The following is an 18,486-nucleotide window of genomic DNA, read 5'->3' on the forward strand; positions in this document are numbered from 1 at the left end:
TCTCCAGACCAAACACCCCCAGCTCCCTCAGCCGCTCCCCATCAGACTTGTGCTCCAGACCCTTCACCACCTTCGCTGCCCTTCTCTGGACTCGCTCCAGCACCTCAAGGACCTATTTTGCCCCAGATCTGTTTTTGCTGGGGCAGGGAGCCCGAAGGGGGCTGGCAGAGGAGCCGTAGCAAGCCCAGCCCTCGACCCCACACGCAGGGGACGAGCCAGGCCAACGCAGGGATCTTTTCCCCATTGCACTCTCCCAGCTGTCTGCGGCGCGGAGACTTCCCAAGCCAGAGGTCACCTGCCCACATTTCTGCTTCAGTCCCTCGTGGGCGGTCCTTCTGCAAATTTTTCTATTTGCCTTCTGAACACATTCATGCTTCTGGCACCCCAGGGCATCTGCCAGCAGCAACTCGTGGGTGTGAGTGGGAAATTAATGAAGGAGCGCTTCCTTCTGCTTGTTTAGAAAACTAAAAATCTCTTTGGGTTGCTCACTCGCAGCTCGTGTCTGTGGGGAGCAGGAGTGCGCTCATTAGCTCAACTCACCTCCTCCAAGCATGAAAGCAAGGATGTAGGCAATAAGAGATTTACTGTCACAATTCCCCCTACACCCCTTAAAATCTTGGTGCTGTCGGTCGGTCTAGGGCTCGAGCTGCCCAGCAGCAAGGACTGACACTGCAGAGCCCACAGCATCCAAAACCCCCTCTTCCTTCCCAGTCTACTCCTTTTCTTCCAGAGAAAAAAAGTACAAAAAATAAGCACTTCTAAGCCTAGACTGGCTTCTAAGTTTTGGCATCCCAGAATGTGACTGGATATTAGGCAAGCTGGAAAACGAAGAGGCGTTGGAGGCAGCGAAGCCTGGGGACGTGGGAGGCTGCGGGCAACTACAGCATCGTTAGGGATCAGTGATGGGGCGGGGGGAGAAAGCCCCATCACGAACATCCCCTGGGAGTGACATAAACAATAACAGGACACTGTGCCCTGCATATTAAAGCATATTTTTGTTTGTTTTCCTAATGCCATGGGTTTGGGTTTTTTTGCATGGTGAAACTCCAAAACAGCTGCAAGGGATAAGGACTGAGGCACAGGGAAAAGATGAGCCAAAAAGAGGGTATGGCTTTTGAAGCAGATCTCCCTCAATAACACGCTGGAGAATTACTGCTGTAGTGTTTTTGAAGGTTGAAGGGTCCTCTCCACAGACCTTGGAAAGCACTTAAAATGTGATTCACATCATATTCATCAACTTGTGTATATTCTCTGGATTTGGGTTTGTCTCCTGACCAGTCCAGTTCTGGGAAAAGGCTCAGTTTCTTCATATTTTAAAGCAATTACAGAATGTAGGATGACTCAGTGCCATACAGTAGGGATGGGATGGGAGCAAGCTGCAAAGAAAGTCTAGTACGTGCATTGTTTTGCTCACACAATAAACAAGGGAGCTGGAAATCACATGAGCTTTGTACCGGCCTGTAGGATGTGACTTTCTGCCAATTCATGAACACACGTACCCAAGAACAGCCTGACAAAACAGCCGTGTTAAGATTACAGTTTGCAGACAATTGTACCGGCCTGTAGGATGTGATTTTCTGCCAATTCATGAACACATGTACCCAAGAACAGCCTGACAAAAGAGCCGTGTTAAGATTACAGTTTGCAGACAAGAAGCATTAATGAGTCTCTGATACATCACAGAGCCTGCGGCCACATTTGATGGGACAAAATTAGCACCAGAATCTCTAAATAGCAGCTCTACCGGTATGGTGGTGTTTGGGTACCGGTGCTGACAGCAAGGGCAGAGGACAAGGGCAGTGCTTACAAAGCGCCGCCCCGGACCACAACTGCAGCCAGGCTGCCCATCAGATGATGTCTGGGAGAACACCAGAAACTTTGTAAAAGTAAAGAGCAATTCTTTCCAAAACCCAGTTACTGAAGGTTGGTGGATAACCCGAAACATGCAGATTTTATGTTCTCTTTACACACAGTCCTTATATAGTCCAGTTTTAGGTAACCGATGATACATGCAGATTTTATGTTCTCTTTACGCACAATCCTTATATAGTCCAGTTTTAGGTAACCGAGTGAGGGACAGGGTCATCTTAAAAGGTCAGTCCCACTTTCATTAACCTGGACACAGCCCTGACCAGATGCTCCCCTGCTATTAAGGGGAAGGGAAGCTGGCAAACCGTTGTTTTATCTAAGGTAGGATATTGCCTCATACCCGGGATGAGATCCGCTCCTACCACGCATCCAGAACACAAAAGCTCTCTGCACTTTGAGAGCAACCATGTGCAGCTGGAGCAGATTTGACAAGTTTCATTGACCACTCCAGGAAGAAATACATGAGTGGACAAGGTCACCAGCAAGGAAATGGATGAAGCATATTCGCCTTTGTGCCCATGAAGGTGCCACCAGAAGCAAACACCATAACAACTTGTAGGTGACTGCCAAGCGAAGGTACGCCAGAGCCTGCCACGGCTGTAGCTCCTGCTGCGGCAGTAGCAGTGCTTATGGAAAAAACCAGTAAGGGTCTTAAGAGTCAGCTCTTGTAGTTGCACATTTATTCATCCCAGTATTTGCTTTGCTTGACTTCTTGCCTCCTCCCCCGTTTTCTGCACAGAGTTTTCAAAAGGTTTCAAACCAATGAACTCTAATAAAGACAGCTGTTGTGCCAGGTTTCCTTTGTTTGACATCTCAGCGTTCTCCAACAGAGCTAGGGACCAACAAGACAGAAACCATGAAGGGCAGCCCCAGTACCGTTGTGCCTGTTCTACTTTGCAACCGCAACTGTTGGGGTTGCTAAGTGGGAAGGACTAGGAAAACTGAGAAAGGTGCTTCTTATCAGACCCAGCGTTGCCCCAATGCTCCCTGAGGTACAGGACCCCTGGCCAAATCCCAGCTCAGAGTCCTGCAGGTCGCTAAGCCTGAGCCCAGCTCAGCCCCTCCAACCACACAGAGATGCAGCTCAGCCCTGGCCCCAGCCCCGTCCTAAGCCTCCAGTGGAGCCAGGCTCTGGGGGGCTCTCAGTCCCCTGGCACCTGTAATGCTTTTCCCCCCCAACTGGAGTCTCAATATAATATTTTTAATAAAATTTTGCATGTCTGTGCACGCACATCTTTATAATGCTATGAAGGCTTAAGAAAACAGTTTCATACAAAAAAGTATAGATTATCCACTATGAAGATGATAGCAAGACAAGAAAATTTAGTGGTTACACACTGAAAACTGAGCAAGGCTATTACTTTGTGAAGGACTATGAGTTTTTCTCCCATGCACCCCTTTTCATGCTCTGGAGTTGCCACATGCCCATCCTTCTGGGTTTGAGGGTAGCCAATACAATCCCCAATGGGAGCTACTGTACAGGCACACGGACTCAGGTGAACACCATAACACATAAGGGCTAGCAAAAAAAACCAAACCCACACAACCAAAACCAAAATCTGTGCTCTGTGCAAATCTGGTGCAAGTCGTAACAAGATTGTACGAGGTTTGTAGGCATCTCTGTTCCACAACAGAAGTAAACCTCTGCTATATTATGCTGCTCCTTCATAAGACAAAACAACAAAGTCAGACTTCATGGAGGCTTACAAAGTTTTGTCAAGATGGACCCCACCACCCCCGAGTTCAGATCTGTCCCCATGTTGAAGTCCACACAGCTGGTACGAAAAGTTCCCAGCTCTGAAACGTATTATATTATATTATAGTGCCCAGAGAGGGAAGCAGCTATGCAGTAATAGGGACAATCCCATCAGAAACCCCAAACATTGGAAATAAAGGATAGGCAGACAAAAAAAAAAAAAAAAAAAAAAAAAGAAAAAAAAAAAAAAAAAAAAAAAGAGGCAAGACAGGACAGAGTATTTATTCCAATTCACCTTTCCACACTAGTGCCCTAAAGCAGAGTGCCCAGAAAGAGTTACGTCTTCTTCAGTCATGTGCTACTTCTGACGTTTGGATGTGGAAATAGATCTTTTTGGCCTTCGGAGTACTTTGCCTGTAAGAATAACAAGACAAGAGCAGCAAACCAGGAATGAAGGTGTTCAGTGAGCATCTAAATTCCAGTTCTTCACTTGCCCTGCCTCCTCCCCAGAGAAAACGAGCAGCTAATCCTCAAATCCTCTAGATTTGCTCTGGCTCCTCAGTAGATACTGATGCTCCACTCACCGCATGAGTGGCTGCTATCAAGAATTCTGTTCCTAAAGATGAGTTAGGTATTTAAAGCACTAATAACATGTATAATAGTGTTGCAACAGGTTTGAGAGGCTATTCCCAGGCCAGTAAAGCCTTATGCTACTTGTTTTCAGGTACCTAGGTAGACAAGAGTTAAAACCAAAATCTCTCCAGCTAGAGTCCAGGCATTAACTAGCAACCTTGTGGAAGCATAGAAGGCAGCCATGTAACCCCGGAGCTTCCCCAAGGAGCTCTGGCCAGGGATTTTGCACAATTTCAAGTGAAAGCTGCTAAGAGTTGATCATCCTGACTCACCCGTGGAAGTTTTCAACATCTTCAACAGTTTCAGGCAAAACTCTTCCTTTAGTTTCAGGTAGAAGCAACACCAATCCACCCGCAACCAAACCAAGAACGGCTTCAAATCGAACAGATGGACAAAGAGCTTGTTAGTGTGTACCATTTCCAGCATAAACACCACCTTCTACTGCCTGGCACAAAGGACTCATAAACGGTATTTTAATTTGTTTGTACAAGATGTGGACGTCAAGGCTCTATACGTGAAACTGGCATCTCAGGGGGATGTGGCAGCCACGTGGGGAGAGCAACGAGCCAAGTTCAGGTGTGAGCTGGGCACTGAACTAGGGCAGCCCAACCTGCGTAGACAACTTCACAGAGGAAAGAACCCTTCCTGGCCTGAGCGTATGCCAGGAAACAGACTCAATTTTTCTGCTATTTACATAACAAGATTCAGAAAATACGTACACAACCTATTATCTCCTACACGATACAATTAACTTCTCCACTGATAATTTAATTTACTCACTTTGCACATATTCAGTGTCTATATTTTAAACCTACCAAGCACCTTCCTAAACGTGCTGTCTGTTAAAAACTGCATGTTGCCATTCAAAACATTTTCTAGAAATATTGTGCTGATTTATGAAGACTCAGAAAAGTTTTGCAGACCCTGACCTGAATGTTCAGGTCACTACCCTGCAAACACTCATCTTGCATTTATTTACCAAACTCTTTCCAAACAGCTGGAGAACAGCCAGTTAACAGGCTATCAGAAAAGCTGGAGTGTAACAGCCACGCTTGTGCTCCATTAAATAGGCAATGATGTGAAATTCTAGGTTTTGGCTCCTGGACTGAGACAATATACCCCACAGAAGGGCAGTAATTCATCAGATTTGAATGCATCAAAATATTAATCTCATCAAAACGTTAGAACATTTCTCAGCTCTTTGCCATCTGTCGCACCCGTATTCACCTCTAGCTTCCTCTAAAATGCAAGGAACTATAAGGGCGAAGGAAACATGAATGCATAAACAAGCTCCAGGCTGTTACAAACTGAAGGCTATGATCCTGTAGGTAGGAAGGGGCTTCTGCCAAATCTGGGGCAACTCCCTCAGCCGTTTTTACCCCTCTTTGAAACCTGGGCCTCGCTGCTGCACCCCAGGAGCGGCCGGCGAGGAGGTAAGGCGGCACTCACAGAAGACTATCAGTGGCAGATCGTGCCAGATTTCCACCAGTCTGTAGACGATGAATGGGACGATGATTCCACCAACATCGCACAAGGAGGAGCAGACCATCACCCCGAGGTTCCTGGTTCAACGGCAAAGGGACCACGTTAGCGTCAGAGTACTGCGGATGGAAGGGGACGGATCACAGCTCTGACCCTTGTGCAGGACAAACCCAAGCCCCGCGTGGGACTTCAGATCCCTCATCCACCTTGGTTTTCTCCACTTTTCCCTTTCTTTCACTCACATGAGTTTTCACCTGCCTTAAAGTACTTTTGTTTTCACTATTAAGCTACCTTTTTAAAGCATTTCAGTTGTGCTCCGCCTACTTTATGTTCAGCAGTACTTGTGTGGCTCTGAAACATTTGAGGATAACTTAATTTAGCATAAAACATAACATGCATGTTGGCCTCAACTATTTGTTTCCAGGCCAAACGCCAGTGGGGAGGAGGATGCACCTACCTGATATAGGTTGGATACAGTTCAGTGTTTACGAAGCAAACCATTTCAAAAGCCATTGTGATTCCCATTCTCCCGATGCAAGAAGCAATCACTCTTAGCCAATGCATGTCTGCAGAGAAAACGCATTCAGCACATTTAAAAGTATCCCAGGGATCTAGCAGGTGTCAGTTAATACACCAGTGTTATTTCAGGGGGACCTCTCATCCCACGTCACTTGGTGTTTTTAAGGGGTCTTGTTTCACCTGTGGGAACGAGGGAAAGGGAACTGTCAGCACCACATGAGCTGTGGCACAGGGACCCTCCTGAAGGGGCACGGGGGACCCAGGTGCTTTGAAATTTATAATTATCAGTCCTACAAATCGACCTCATTTCACTCCTGCAGCACGAGGAGCGCTGCTAAAAGTCAGGGAGGCAGCACTCAACGGTCGCGTGGGTTTGTAGACCTTTGGGGCTGGACCTCGGGAAGAGGGAAGGAGAGGTGGGTGCTGTTCCCAGAGAGCGATGCCAGGGTGGGCAGGGTCCACGTGGCTTCATGTGGGGGGACTCACCCTCAGGGACCAGGGCCACGACAAGGCAGGAAGCCCCGGCCACCAGGTTTGCCACAGCCCAGGGGTAGCGCCGTCCGACGCGGTCGATGGTGACGATGATGATGAAGGCGGCTGGGAACTCAACAAGCGCAGAATAGAGGAAATCCAGATACATGTTGCCAGCAGCTAATCCCATGTGCATGATGAGCCCCTGGTAGAGGACGGAGCTCGTGAACCTGGGCGGAGAAGAGCATCCCGGCTTTGTTAGTCGGAGAACAGAGGTCTGTGTCCTGCTGGAGCCTTCAAAACCAGAGCTTCAAAAATAGCTCTCCAACATTATCTTCTTACCAGTTGTACATCAAAATTAACGTGTTTCTTCTCATTTGTGGTGTCCTGACAAGGTCAATGAATGAAGGACTCTGCTTTCCACCATCTTCCTCTTCAAATTTAATACCCTGTCGAAGAGCCAGTACAAAGTACAGTAAGTTTCCACTGGGAGAAACTGATGGAAGGGACTATCGTCATGCTTACTTACATGTAGAAGCAAACACTGAGCTCACCTCAAAATGGGAAGGCATCTTTTTCCGATTTTTTTTAGCCATATCACTGATAATTTTCATAGCTTTGTCATTTTTTCCCTGAGATATCAGCCACCTGGGAGACTCTGGGAGGCACCTACAATGCAAGCAGATGCTATTATATACCAAAACACAAAGCCCACGTAGTGCTCCCATGTACGGAGACTGTGGAGAGGACTTTTGCTGAATAGAGGCAGGTGGGTTTGTTGGTTGGTTGGTTCGTTGTTTTTTCTGTGTTCCTCTCTCCCCAGCCCCAGGAAAAGTAATATATCCAACTGCTGAAATGGGAAAAGGAGCAGTTGTGGTAGTGGCTTTAGTCAGAGATGAGTTTACCAAAGATAAATCAGGGCAGGGCTTAGAGAGAGCAGGGCTATCATTTTGTTCAGCCTCTTCACCACAAACTGGCTCCTCTTAGGGAGCCATTTTCCAGTTGTGCCATCACAGGTTAAGAGGCAGTAAACAAGCTAGAACTGCCTTACCAATTCACAAGTACGGAAAAAGGAAGACAAGGAATCTCTTTCTACTATTCCTAACCTTTCAACCCATCCAGACAATTTCTCAAATCCAAAGCACCCAAAGTGAAAAATATCAATCAAAAAGAGAGGAGAGATTCCAAAATAAAGGCAAACCCACGTGCCTTCTTTTGGTTGGACCACAAAAAGCTGCAACTCTTTTTCCTTAAAAGAACACGTAAACAACCTGTTAAGGTTATGTTAGCATTCAACAATTGCTCAATAACCATCTTTTCAGTGGAGGATCCACTAAATTATGTCAAGGCATTTCTTTTCCTTTATGAAAAGCTTAATGATGATAATAAATGATATTAAACCGCTCTCCCCCAGTGTTTTTCAAAGTGTTCTGTCTTCTAAAGACAAGTCAGGTGTGGTGCACAGGCTAAGATGCAGCAAAGCCTCAGTTGCTGAGGGGTCCAATTTCCCTCTCCTTTTTGCTGTGAACCTCCTCTTTGCACTAAGAGATGCGCACAACTGAAAAGCAGTGCCAAATCTCCCTCAGCATCAAGCCTCGGGAAGCGGGAGAAGCTGGTTTTTGGGTTGTGGGCAGAGAGGTACAAGGAAAGCCCATTTACCAGTAGTAGAGCAGGAGGAAGCAGCTCGGCAGGGTGACGGTGAGCTGCAGCCACCGCCAGTGCGGGATGGCGTAAGCGATGCCATCAAAGACCAGCAGCCCAACGGAGAAGGCCATCTGGTAGAGGATGCCCACCATCCTACGGTACTTCGGACCGACGACTTCTGTCACTGCAAACATGCACAGAGACAGGTGAATGACAGCTCAGCCACGACCGCTCAGCGCCGGAGTAACTTGCTCTGCCGGGATGCTGGAAGACCAGTGCTGCATTAACGCCCTGAAGAAACGGTCTTGGTAATCCTGGGCTTCCTGGCGTAATGATCTGGACAAAATCCCCTGGTGCTCGCAGAGGAAGGTTTGCTTTTCTGTCACCCAGACTCCAGCAGAGGAGAAAAACCTGCTTCTGCTCCTACACTGGCCTAAGGCATCCAGTACAGTCCTCTGCCGTGGAAATCTCTGAGTAAATCAAACAGTCCTCAAAGCACACAGATGGATTTTGTTGTAAAATCTAACGCCAACCTACATAATGTCTCCAACCCAATAACAGAGCAGAATATTTGGTTTTCAAAGTGCAGCCTTTCAGCCTGCATCTCACTCCAAGTCTGTAAGAAATGGCGTAGAGCTTCCCGGTCAGGATGGCACCACCACCCACCTGCACTTCGCAACTGCACATCACAGGACAGACCCACAGGTTCAGGCTTGTTGATACGGAGCCAAAAGTAACGATCCCACCAGGCAGGCACAAGCAGACTTAAAATTTCACATGTGGTTGTGTGATTTCAAGAAAGGAAACTTCTTAGAAAAAGGACAGAAAGCAGTTATTTAGCAAGTGAAGGAAGTGCTGTGTTTTGGAGTCACGGATTAGCTTGGCCAAATGATGCACAGAGCCAAAGGCATCTCCTCAGGCTCTGCAGGACTGAGCCAAAAGCAGCTGAAGGGCAGAGAAGTGGCCCAGGAGAGCGCGATAACAAGGATGCTCCGTCCTTGTACCCTTCCCTGGGCGTTCGGTATGAGCCACCCTTAGTGAGAGGATACAAGTTTGAAGGGGCTTTGGGGCTGATTCTGGGTGATGCCTCTCTCATGAGAGAGTTTCAAGGAGAATCCAGAAGTAACAAGGTATAACTGAGGGAATATATCAGGATAGGGCAAGTCATTGTCCTGAAAGGGATTTTGTGCTCTAAAATGGCATAAAGTTCCTCAGAAGAAGCGATGACGATTTCATTTGTGCCAGGAAAAGATTTAAGAGGCCAAGCAAGCATCTAGAATATGCACAGGAAGGAACAATCATGTCTTGGCAGAAGATGGTCTGGACTGTGGGCTAGATGTTTTTATTTTATTTATATTGGACATCTGGATAACTGCATTAGCAAGATGTCCCCGCTAAAAGACTTAACAGAAGCTTAGGGTGTTGACATTTACTTTTTTACCACTATCACACTGAACTGGATCACTCAGAGCTGTTTGGTAGAGCCACTCAACACCCTAATCCAGGGAAGGCTCTGTTGGGCAACATTTAAAAATACTTGATTTGCTGCTTTGGTGATTGCTTGGTGTTGGGTATTTTTGGCAAGAGCCTGAACATCACCCCAGAGAAGTCAGAGAAGTCCCAGGCAGCTCTACCACATACCAGAAAGTGGTCCTGAGCTGGCCCCAGCCCTGCTGCCGGGCAGCCGTGCATCACCACCAGCCAGGATCGGTGCAAGGTGCCGGGAGAGGCACCAGCACAGCCCAGCTCCTCACAGTGCTCTGCAATCCCCCGCCTTGGCCTCCACTCAGACAAGTGCCTTTTTCTCAACAAGTACATTGTGTTCTTGGGTTATTTTTAGGCTGCGAAGTCTCTGTTTGCTCTTTCATGCTCTTTGTGTCATAAAAATGCCTTGAACCTTCCCCACCCTCCGCCCACTTCTTTAATGGCCTCCTCCGTCATCACTCCATCTGCAACTGGGTTGGAGCGGCTGGGGGGGGGGCCATCGCCATCCCCAGCCGGTGCCCGAGGGGAGGGAGAGGAGCCCCGGGAGCCCAGACCTGTGAAGGGGAGCTGCGCCACAGGGGAAAGCCTATTTTGAGGTAACAGCCCTTGTATACCACCGTTTGCTTGAGCTTTGAAGGCTACTGTTGCTTCTACCTAACAACAGTGCTTGAAAATATCCTGAGAAGTCAAAGAGAGAAAATTCCGTGATAAAACAGCACGGGAGGTGTTTTTTAAATGGCTTTTGTTTGGGGATAATGGTTTGGGTGGTTGGTTTTGGGGTTTTTCTTCCTTCATCCCAGTGATGCTCCTGGGGAAAGGTCTGAACTCACCCAGGATGTAGCCTGCGGTCCAGCAGCCCTTGCTGACCAGCCCTTGCAAGAACCGCAGGATGACTATCCACACGTAGGTGGGCATGAAGACCAGAAGGATTCCACAGACAACGTTTGCAAGAATTGTATTTAAGAGGCAACATTTACGGCCAAACCTGGATTGGAAGATAAGACATGTAAAGCAAACCACTAGTCATGAAGACACAGGTGTTTTAAACTAGTAAGACCTTCGTGCATCTTTGGGGGAAAAAAAAAAATCCAACTTTGCTATACAAGGGATAGATACATACTGACTTCTATTATTAGCCCATTACTCACATCTCTGCTTTTCTATTCCCTGAAAAATTACTGTGCCAATTACTCTGCAATTCCACAAAGGATTTCAGGAAAAAGAAAAATTTCCCAAGTTAAAGAACAATAGTCCCCTATTTACATATATTTGGACTGTGATTGTTATTCCTGAATTTCAGAACAGGCAGCTTAGTAATCTGGTGGTTTTTTTTATAATGGGGGTAAAAAATAAGTATGGCTTAATATTATGATTCTGATATGTCTGCATGCACCAGATTTATAACAGATTTATATACTACAATCTTAACCTCCAAAAATACAATATTTATGGATGTTGTTGTGAGCGGGCTGCATTTCACAGCTGGAGCAACTCAGAGCCTGCTGTACCAACAGCCCTAGGCAGGAGGAGAACCAGGGGGAAAAAGGGCCTTCAAATACCGACATTTCCTTCTTTTTAACCCCAGCTGCCCGGGTCGGAGCGGGAGAGTTGTGCAAACCAGCAGGTATGAGCTAAGAGGCAGAGGGCTCGCTCCTCATACCACGACTGAAGGCCCAAGGGGGTTGACCTTGTTTTGAGAAGAGCAGAGACGATGGCCGTTGCACAACCATCCTCTGCTTTTATCCAAGCTCAACTGCCGAGCGCTGATAAGGGAGGTCAGGGGGTTTTACGGTCAGCCCACACCTACCTGTCTGCTATGTAGCCAATGCTTATGGAGCCAATAAAAAACCCAATGTTCACACACGACTGAAAGAGGTCCAGCTTCCAGGAGTCCTCACACACCAGGTTAAACTAAAGGAGCAACCACAGTGAGAAGCAAAAGAGTGAAATGAGGAGCTGGCTCACATCCACAAGTTTCCTTCACTTCAGTTAAAGATTTAAACTTGTTTCTGGGTCAATGCCTGTTTTATCAGCACCTAGACATCCTACTGACTTAATTAAGCATCCAACATTAAAAATGAGATCAAGTCCTCGAGCGGTTTGGTGGTGTTTCCCATTTGTGTCTCATCTCTCATTACTGGAAAGAACATGAGTTAGTTATTACCTGTCAAGTTCAGGACCCTGATTTGTGTTAGACTTTGTTGGTTAATCAGCATGGACCTGATGATCACCCTGGGCTTTTCAAACTTTTTTTGTGGCTGCTGGTGAACCTTTCTGAGCAGTTCTGGTTGCCTCATACCCTCGCATGCCACAGTAGTCCCTGCAGCCCCCTCAGGACTAAGGGTGATGCCTTCACTAAAGGTATCCCAGATGCTTGCAGAATTCTGCCTCGTCCCGCTTCCCGTGGAGCACTGGTTCCCTGAAGGAATGTGGGAGAAGGTGTCTGTGTCCACCTCTGAAGCCACAGTATTTTCTCTCTGCTCTGGTCTTTTGCTCAACTAAATTGTCCTACAGCCTAACGTGTCTGGAGACCAGGTATTTTGTATCCAGGGCCAAGTTTTATACCACATGGGTACCCACATATATTCGCCATCTCACCTTAGTTCTCCTATCTTACTTGTAGCTATACATAAAAGCTACGGGAGAATAAGTTATTTCAAAAACCTGTCCTAACACAGCTGAGAATCCCTTCCCATCCTGCTGGTAGCTGGGTTTATTTAAAGCTATACATCTTTAATCAACATAAAACCAGATATTCCTCCTGATGTTCTCTCCCCATGAGGATATTCTTCCATCTGTAAATTTTTCCTTCGGGCAAAGTAACGCACTTTACTCCACGCTATCCTTTCCCTTGCTTAGCTGCCAGAGCAAGGGATAACACAACACAGCCCAAGAGCCTTCAGGGAGAAACACGTTGCCAAAACGCACCCAGAGGCACGTGAGGTTTCTGGTTACCCTGCAAAGGAAGCAGCCCATGGGCCTGGTCTTACGTCCCCTTCAGAGGAAGGGGGAAGACGACCGATGTGAGAGCCTGACTGCACGAATCCACACAGACGGCAAGTTTTCAGCTTCCCACAATCTCAAGAGATCATGGTGGGGGCATCTGGACCACAGCATCTGCTCGAGCCTTTGGCATTGCGATGTGCCTGCTGCGCTGCTGCTGCTTTGTCGAAGTCCTGGGTCACCCCGTTTGAGGTATCTCACGTCCTCACTTCAATACCACACGGCCTGTACTTTGCTGAAAGAGGTACACTTACAGCACACCACCTAAAATCTAGCTCCAACCTCTTACAAAACTACAAATGCTGAAGTTGCTAGAGCACAGGATTCACCTGCTCCTCTGTCTGTGTTACATACATGGGGAAAGGAATCCTGACTTCCACCATCTCTAAAAATTTGATGCAACTTTCTATGCTGAAATCAAGTTTGTCATCCCAGATACTGATTTATTTCTAAAGTTAAAAGCACCTAAAACCCTAAAGTAGCCTATGTAGCTTAAGTACCATGTTCAGTTTATTCACACATCTTCTGAGAACACAACACAGCCATCAGCTTTTCTGCAGTTCATTCCTGACTTGAGCTGTTTAATTGTGGGAAGCGATTACCTTTTCCCCATACCCATTGCTGTTCAATCGTATTTGAAACCAACTTTGAAAGACTTTCTTCATTATAAGAAAAAAAAAAAGGAGGGGGTGGAGGAAAAGAAATGAAGACCTTCACATCTGGGTGCTGACCCCTGGAAGACGGGGGGATCTGCGCAGCGTGCCCGCTCAGGGATCCGCCAGTTCTGTTTGCAGTGCTGTGAGCTGCTGCTCCCTCGCAGGCACTGTTTACACACCTCCGCCAATCCGCCCTCGCACAGGATGAGAGTTTCATCCAAAGCTGGACTTTATCTACCTGAGGATTTATTTGCACAAATATGCTTTGCTCCCCAGCTGGAGATATAAGCCTCCTGAGCAGCCAAGGCAACGCTTCACAGCAAGGACAGAGGGAAGACTACTTGCAAAGCACTCGGCGCAAGTTCACGGTGAGAGAGGATCCCTCGTCCAGGTAAGCAGGTGTCTTTTTAACACAGCCAAGGCTACACCAACCCTCTCCCATGTCCCTCAGCTTGTCTGCAACAGAGGGAACAAGGGACAGGGAGTATTTGTTTTTACCTCCGTCACGAGAGAGGTCCCCGGGGAGTCGTAGACCCAGCCGTCCCGGCAGGGACCGAGGGGGACGGTGCTCCGGTTGCCCACGAGGCTGCCGAGGGGGTCGGTGCAGCTGATGCCCGTTGCGTTCCAGTCCACCTCGTACCTCCTGCAGCGGCTGCCGAAACCGGCCCCGTGGCCATCCCACTCGGGAACCGTGTGATTCAGCTGCTCCTCCAGGCTCCAGCCACAGCGCTGGCTCAGCTCAGCCACCCCGGGGCTGAAGCAGCGATGCTCGGGGATGAACCCGAAGAAGACGACACCCACGTACACTGGGGTGAAGGCAGCAGAAAGCAAACAGAGGACAAAGAAGGTTTGCTTCTGGAACCTGTCAAATTCTCCGATCTGCTCCAAAATGTCATCTAGGGTTGGCATTTTCACATCAAAACCACCTCAAAAACCTCATCTAAGTCCTCTCTGCAGCACTGATAAATAGCTTTGCTGCCAACTAAACGTAAGTAACAAAGACATTTGACCAAAAGTCAAGACTAACTCCATAAATTATTAAACTACATGTTGCAAGCTTTATTTTTTAGGTTTCATTTGAAATCAGACCTTAATTTACCCAAGGAGAATTTGTATTTAACCCCTAATCAGAGCCCACATACGTTCTCTTTCTCCAGAAAAGCCCCTAACAGCCACAGCACTTTAGGGGTTTTTATAATTAGGCAAGGCAGCTCCTCAAATAAGAGGCATTTTAAGGAGCAAGCGTGGATGGAAAATTCCACCAACATACAGGCAACATACAAGTTTAGTGCAGCAGTTGCTGGGTACCCCATGTGAACAAGGCTTATTAACCAGGCTCTATAAAGAATGGGTGAGCACACTGTGAAACAGAAATGTCTATACATTGAGCCATGTAACACCAAAGGAACAGCTTTTCTGCAGACTCTGGTATTGTGTGTGTCTCGCCCCTCACTCTCCACACTTCTCCATTTCCAAGGAAAACCTCTCCCCACCTATATCAGGGAACACAATTTTCACCTGACCATATTTTTTGCAGTGATACAAAAAGAGAAAAAATATTCGCTAAGGAATTATGCACTGGGATTAGCTGTGGGAAGCCATAGCATACACCACTTCTATGGTAAAAAATAGCTGTGTTGGCCAGAAGACCTATAAGACTTCAGGTAGAATTCATAGTGGGGCACCCCGAATAAATCCAGTTATATCAGGCTCCAGTGGTACTTGGTGCTATCTATGGATAGACAGCAGCTACTCCAACATCATTTGCTGACAACAGCTACTTCCTTCAGAAAGAAAAGCATAAAGTGAAGGTAGTATTTTATAGATGGGGGGAAAAAGAAAAAAAAAAGTCTGGAAAGTGACTTGAACAGTTTAGGTAACAATGCAAAAAACCAAACCAAACCAAAATCCCAAAATTAAAGACCTCCTCTCAATACTCTCCAAAAAATAAACCAGCTTAGGTGGCCATTCTGGCCCAGGGACAGAAACAGAACCAGTTCTTCACCTGGTCTCACTGCCCATCAGCACGACAGTGGCCTAACTGGGTGAAGTTTAAAGCCATTAGGCTGTATCTTAAAAACACACTCAACTGTTTTATTTAAGCAGTTGGTAATGGTGTGCGTAAGTTCTATGTGAACTAAAAAAGTTAGATCCAGACTTGGCCTTTTTTCCCCGATTTCCCACCGCCCTCTCCACAGCCCCAAGAGGGGTTTGGGGGGCACTGTGCCATGGGGGTGGGTGTCCCAGGGGCTCACTGCCCAGGGAGTCGGGCTGTTGATTGGCAGGGCTTCTGCTCCTGGCCAAGCCATTTATACACACTTGTCTGGTCCCCACGAATCTCGTAACACTTCCCTCCCTATCGTTAAGCACGGTATTTTACTGGAAAAAATCGTCTGGTGAAGTCAGCCATACATCCAGCTCTGAACAAGATATGCTTCAGTCAGCCTACCTACAAATGCCTTGATAAAACTGGGCAATAGTTCCAAAACTAGGCACTGACTGCTGTCAGCTGCATATTAGGAATCTATTATCGATATTGCTCAGATAAGCACCCCCAGGCAGAGTACCTCTGTTCTACCTAAGCCTCGTTAGGCACCATGCGGTGTTACGCCTTAATAGGAAGTCATTTCATGCAGTGGTTCGTGGATCAAACAACTCCAAGATGCCAGCACTGAAGACCTGTGGAAGGGAAGCGGCATTCTTCAACATCCACTGAGAACTGCTGCAATGGTAATCAACAGTATTAAAAATACACTGTCAAGCCTCTCATTCCCCCAAGTTAACCTAACACTAAATACAAAAAATGCTGCTCGTGCTTTAAGTATGACAACATGCAGTTTTAGCCAAACTGATTTACAGCTTCACTGGTAACAGTACAAGAGGGAGAAAACCCAAGTCCGATCAAAGAAAGAATACACCACTGGCGCTTACCTATGTATTCTGATCTTTGACATCAAACATTGGTTCTTGTTTTGAGTGATGCAATTAAGATATTAGCTATCACAGCAGAAAAGGGTATCACCAGGCTGATGAGCAGCATTACAGACTAGTGTAAGAAAGATTCCAGACTTGAGAGGTGGGATTTGGAATACCCACGTCGTATCTTTTATTGAAATTGCTGAATACTTGGTATTACACTATTTTGATTCAAAACAGAGTTTTTATAAAAAGAAACCATTGTTGAAACTGAGTAAGCCAGCCAAAAGGAACAATGAAAGTTTCAAAAAATTCTGACCAATGCATGTACTTGAACAATGCTTTGAAACCCTATCATTGCCCATGATTTAATTTAGGAAACACCTGGAGAAGAGCAAGACTGCTAGAGGAAATTTGACTTGCATTCATTGCCAGCAACATTTCAAATCAATGATCATGGCCAGGACCGTAGCATAAGAGCGAGAACTTAGGCTATCAGAGAACATGGGCCCAACTATTTTTTTCTTCCTTTTAATTAATACCAGAGAGAGGTATTGTGTCAACTAGGGCTCCTCTAGTTGTTGGGCTTTTCTTGGTGATGACAAACTGGGCAGCACAGACTGTATTATAGGAATCCTGCCTCTATGTCCTTGAAAACTCTGGTTCTCTGTGCAGTCGGCCTAGCCCAGCCATAATCCAGGGGAAAAATAAAAAAATAAAAAAAAATAAAAATCTTTGGGTGCTTGTCAGCTGCTTAGGCAAATACTGATGAAGTCAGTCATATGACCAGTACCAAAAAAATATCATGCAAAGAACAGCAACCATTTCAGGCTAAAGCTATAGAGAGTTGTACCTTTCAGTCAATACCTTTGAACCAATGATCTGTTTAAATTAGAATGGATATTCAAATTTACATGATAAATTAGACCAGTTCCAAAATTTACATCAAATCATCCCAACACACAAAAGTTATATTTTTTTCCTTGTCTTATGATGGGTGAACCCATAGAATAATACCCTGCCGGCAGGAAGAACACATTGCTACTAAGCAAACCTGAGTAGTGAGGATCAATAAATACAAGGAGTTAAAATGCTAGTAGTCAGATAACTTGAGTCTCAGGAGCCAGGGGCTTCATTGAGCCTTAATCATTTCCTTTCACAGGTTTCTCTTTTTTAAGCAAGCATTTAACATCTATGCTGAAGCTTAAAAAAAAAAAAAAAAAAATTGTCCTGGCTAGAGAGAGTCAACATAACTCAGCCAACTAGATGTTAGAAATCCAGTCATTACTGAACAGATCATTGTAAACAACCAAGAAATCTTTCTCCTCTTCCCTTTTCAATGGTTTCTTGTTAAAGGCAAAATTCAGAAAAATCTTTCAGGCTGAAGTCCTCATATTTGGTTGGAAATGTTGTCCCATTATATATAATCTCTCTATATATATTTGATTAGGCACAAGAGGGGTTATTAAACATTCAACAAGTCCTCATCACTATCATCATGAAACGATACTGTATTTGTAGAGTTCTGTGCCTGCTGCTGGCCTGGCTTGGCTTTTGCTTTCCTCTCCTTTCCCCCATTCAGCAAATAAGCTTTGTTATCACTGCCAAGACTAGGTGGCTTCTTTTGTGGGTGCTTGCTCTTGTCTAGTCCTCTCCCTGTCTGAATCTTTACATCTGGAATGGTTAACACTTCATCCTCACTGTCCAGGTCATCCACATGGAGAGAGGTAAAGGCTTCAGATGTAACAGACTTGGTAGTAACGTGACCATTCTCCTGCCCTCCTTTTGCTGTTCTTTGATTTGGTGCTGCAATTTCCTCCATAAGCCACTCTGTTTCATTCTCATTAGCTTCTTCTTCACTGTTTATCTGCGAGGAAAAAAAAAAAAAAAATATGCAACTATGTGTACCACTCTAGACTGCCACATGCCAACCTCCCCAGCTGTCAGACCCCACGCCACACATGGCTTTGGGTTTAACTTAGTCTTAAGAGAGTAATACTGCAATAGCATGCTGTTGCTATTGCTTCTCGCTATGTTTGAAACAGACTTTTCTCTTGTGGTACATTTATGTGTTATTTTGCTATTTATGGACAGCTCTTCCTTTCCTCCACT

General features: G+C 46.1%; 2 protein-coding genes across 2 annotated transcripts in view; both read right to left on the reverse strand.

Moving 5' to 3' along the window:
• Positions 1-3,912: 3,912 nt before the first annotated feature.
• On the reverse strand, positions 3,913-14,390 carry LOC104161830 (solute carrier family 22 member 2-like). Its single transcript, XM_009700388.1, has 11 exons — positions 13,957-14,390; positions 11,607-11,710; positions 10,630-10,784; positions 8,330-8,498; positions 7,225-7,339; positions 7,013-7,119; positions 6,686-6,900; positions 6,138-6,246; positions 5,648-5,760; positions 4,471-4,570; positions 3,913-3,979 (listed from the first exon to the last, which is right to left on the reverse strand). The coding sequence occupies exons 1-11, from the start codon at positions 14,365-14,367 to the stop codon at positions 3,913-3,915; spliced, it is 1,665 nt and encodes a 554-aa protein (XP_009698690.1). The 5' UTR covers positions 14,368-14,390.
• Positions 14,391-16,774: 2,384 nt separating this feature from the next.
• IGF2R (insulin-like growth factor 2 receptor) overlaps positions 16,775-18,486 on the reverse strand; it is a gene marked incomplete at its 5' end in the record, with an annotated part of 51,381 nt that continues 49,669 nt past the window's right edge. The window contains one exon of the mRNA XM_009700389.1: positions 16,775-18,241. Coding sequence (XP_009698691.1) covers positions 17,840-18,241 — 402 coding nt within the window. The remainder of the gene's footprint in view (positions 18,242-18,486) is intronic.

Source organism: Cariama cristata, unplaced genomic scaffold (genome assembly GCF_000690535.1).
Source record: "Cariama cristata isolate BGI_N322 unplaced genomic scaffold, ASM69053v1 scaffold12935, whole genome shotgun sequence".
NCBI lineage: Eukaryota > Metazoa > Chordata > Aves > Cariamiformes > Cariamidae > Cariama > Cariama cristata.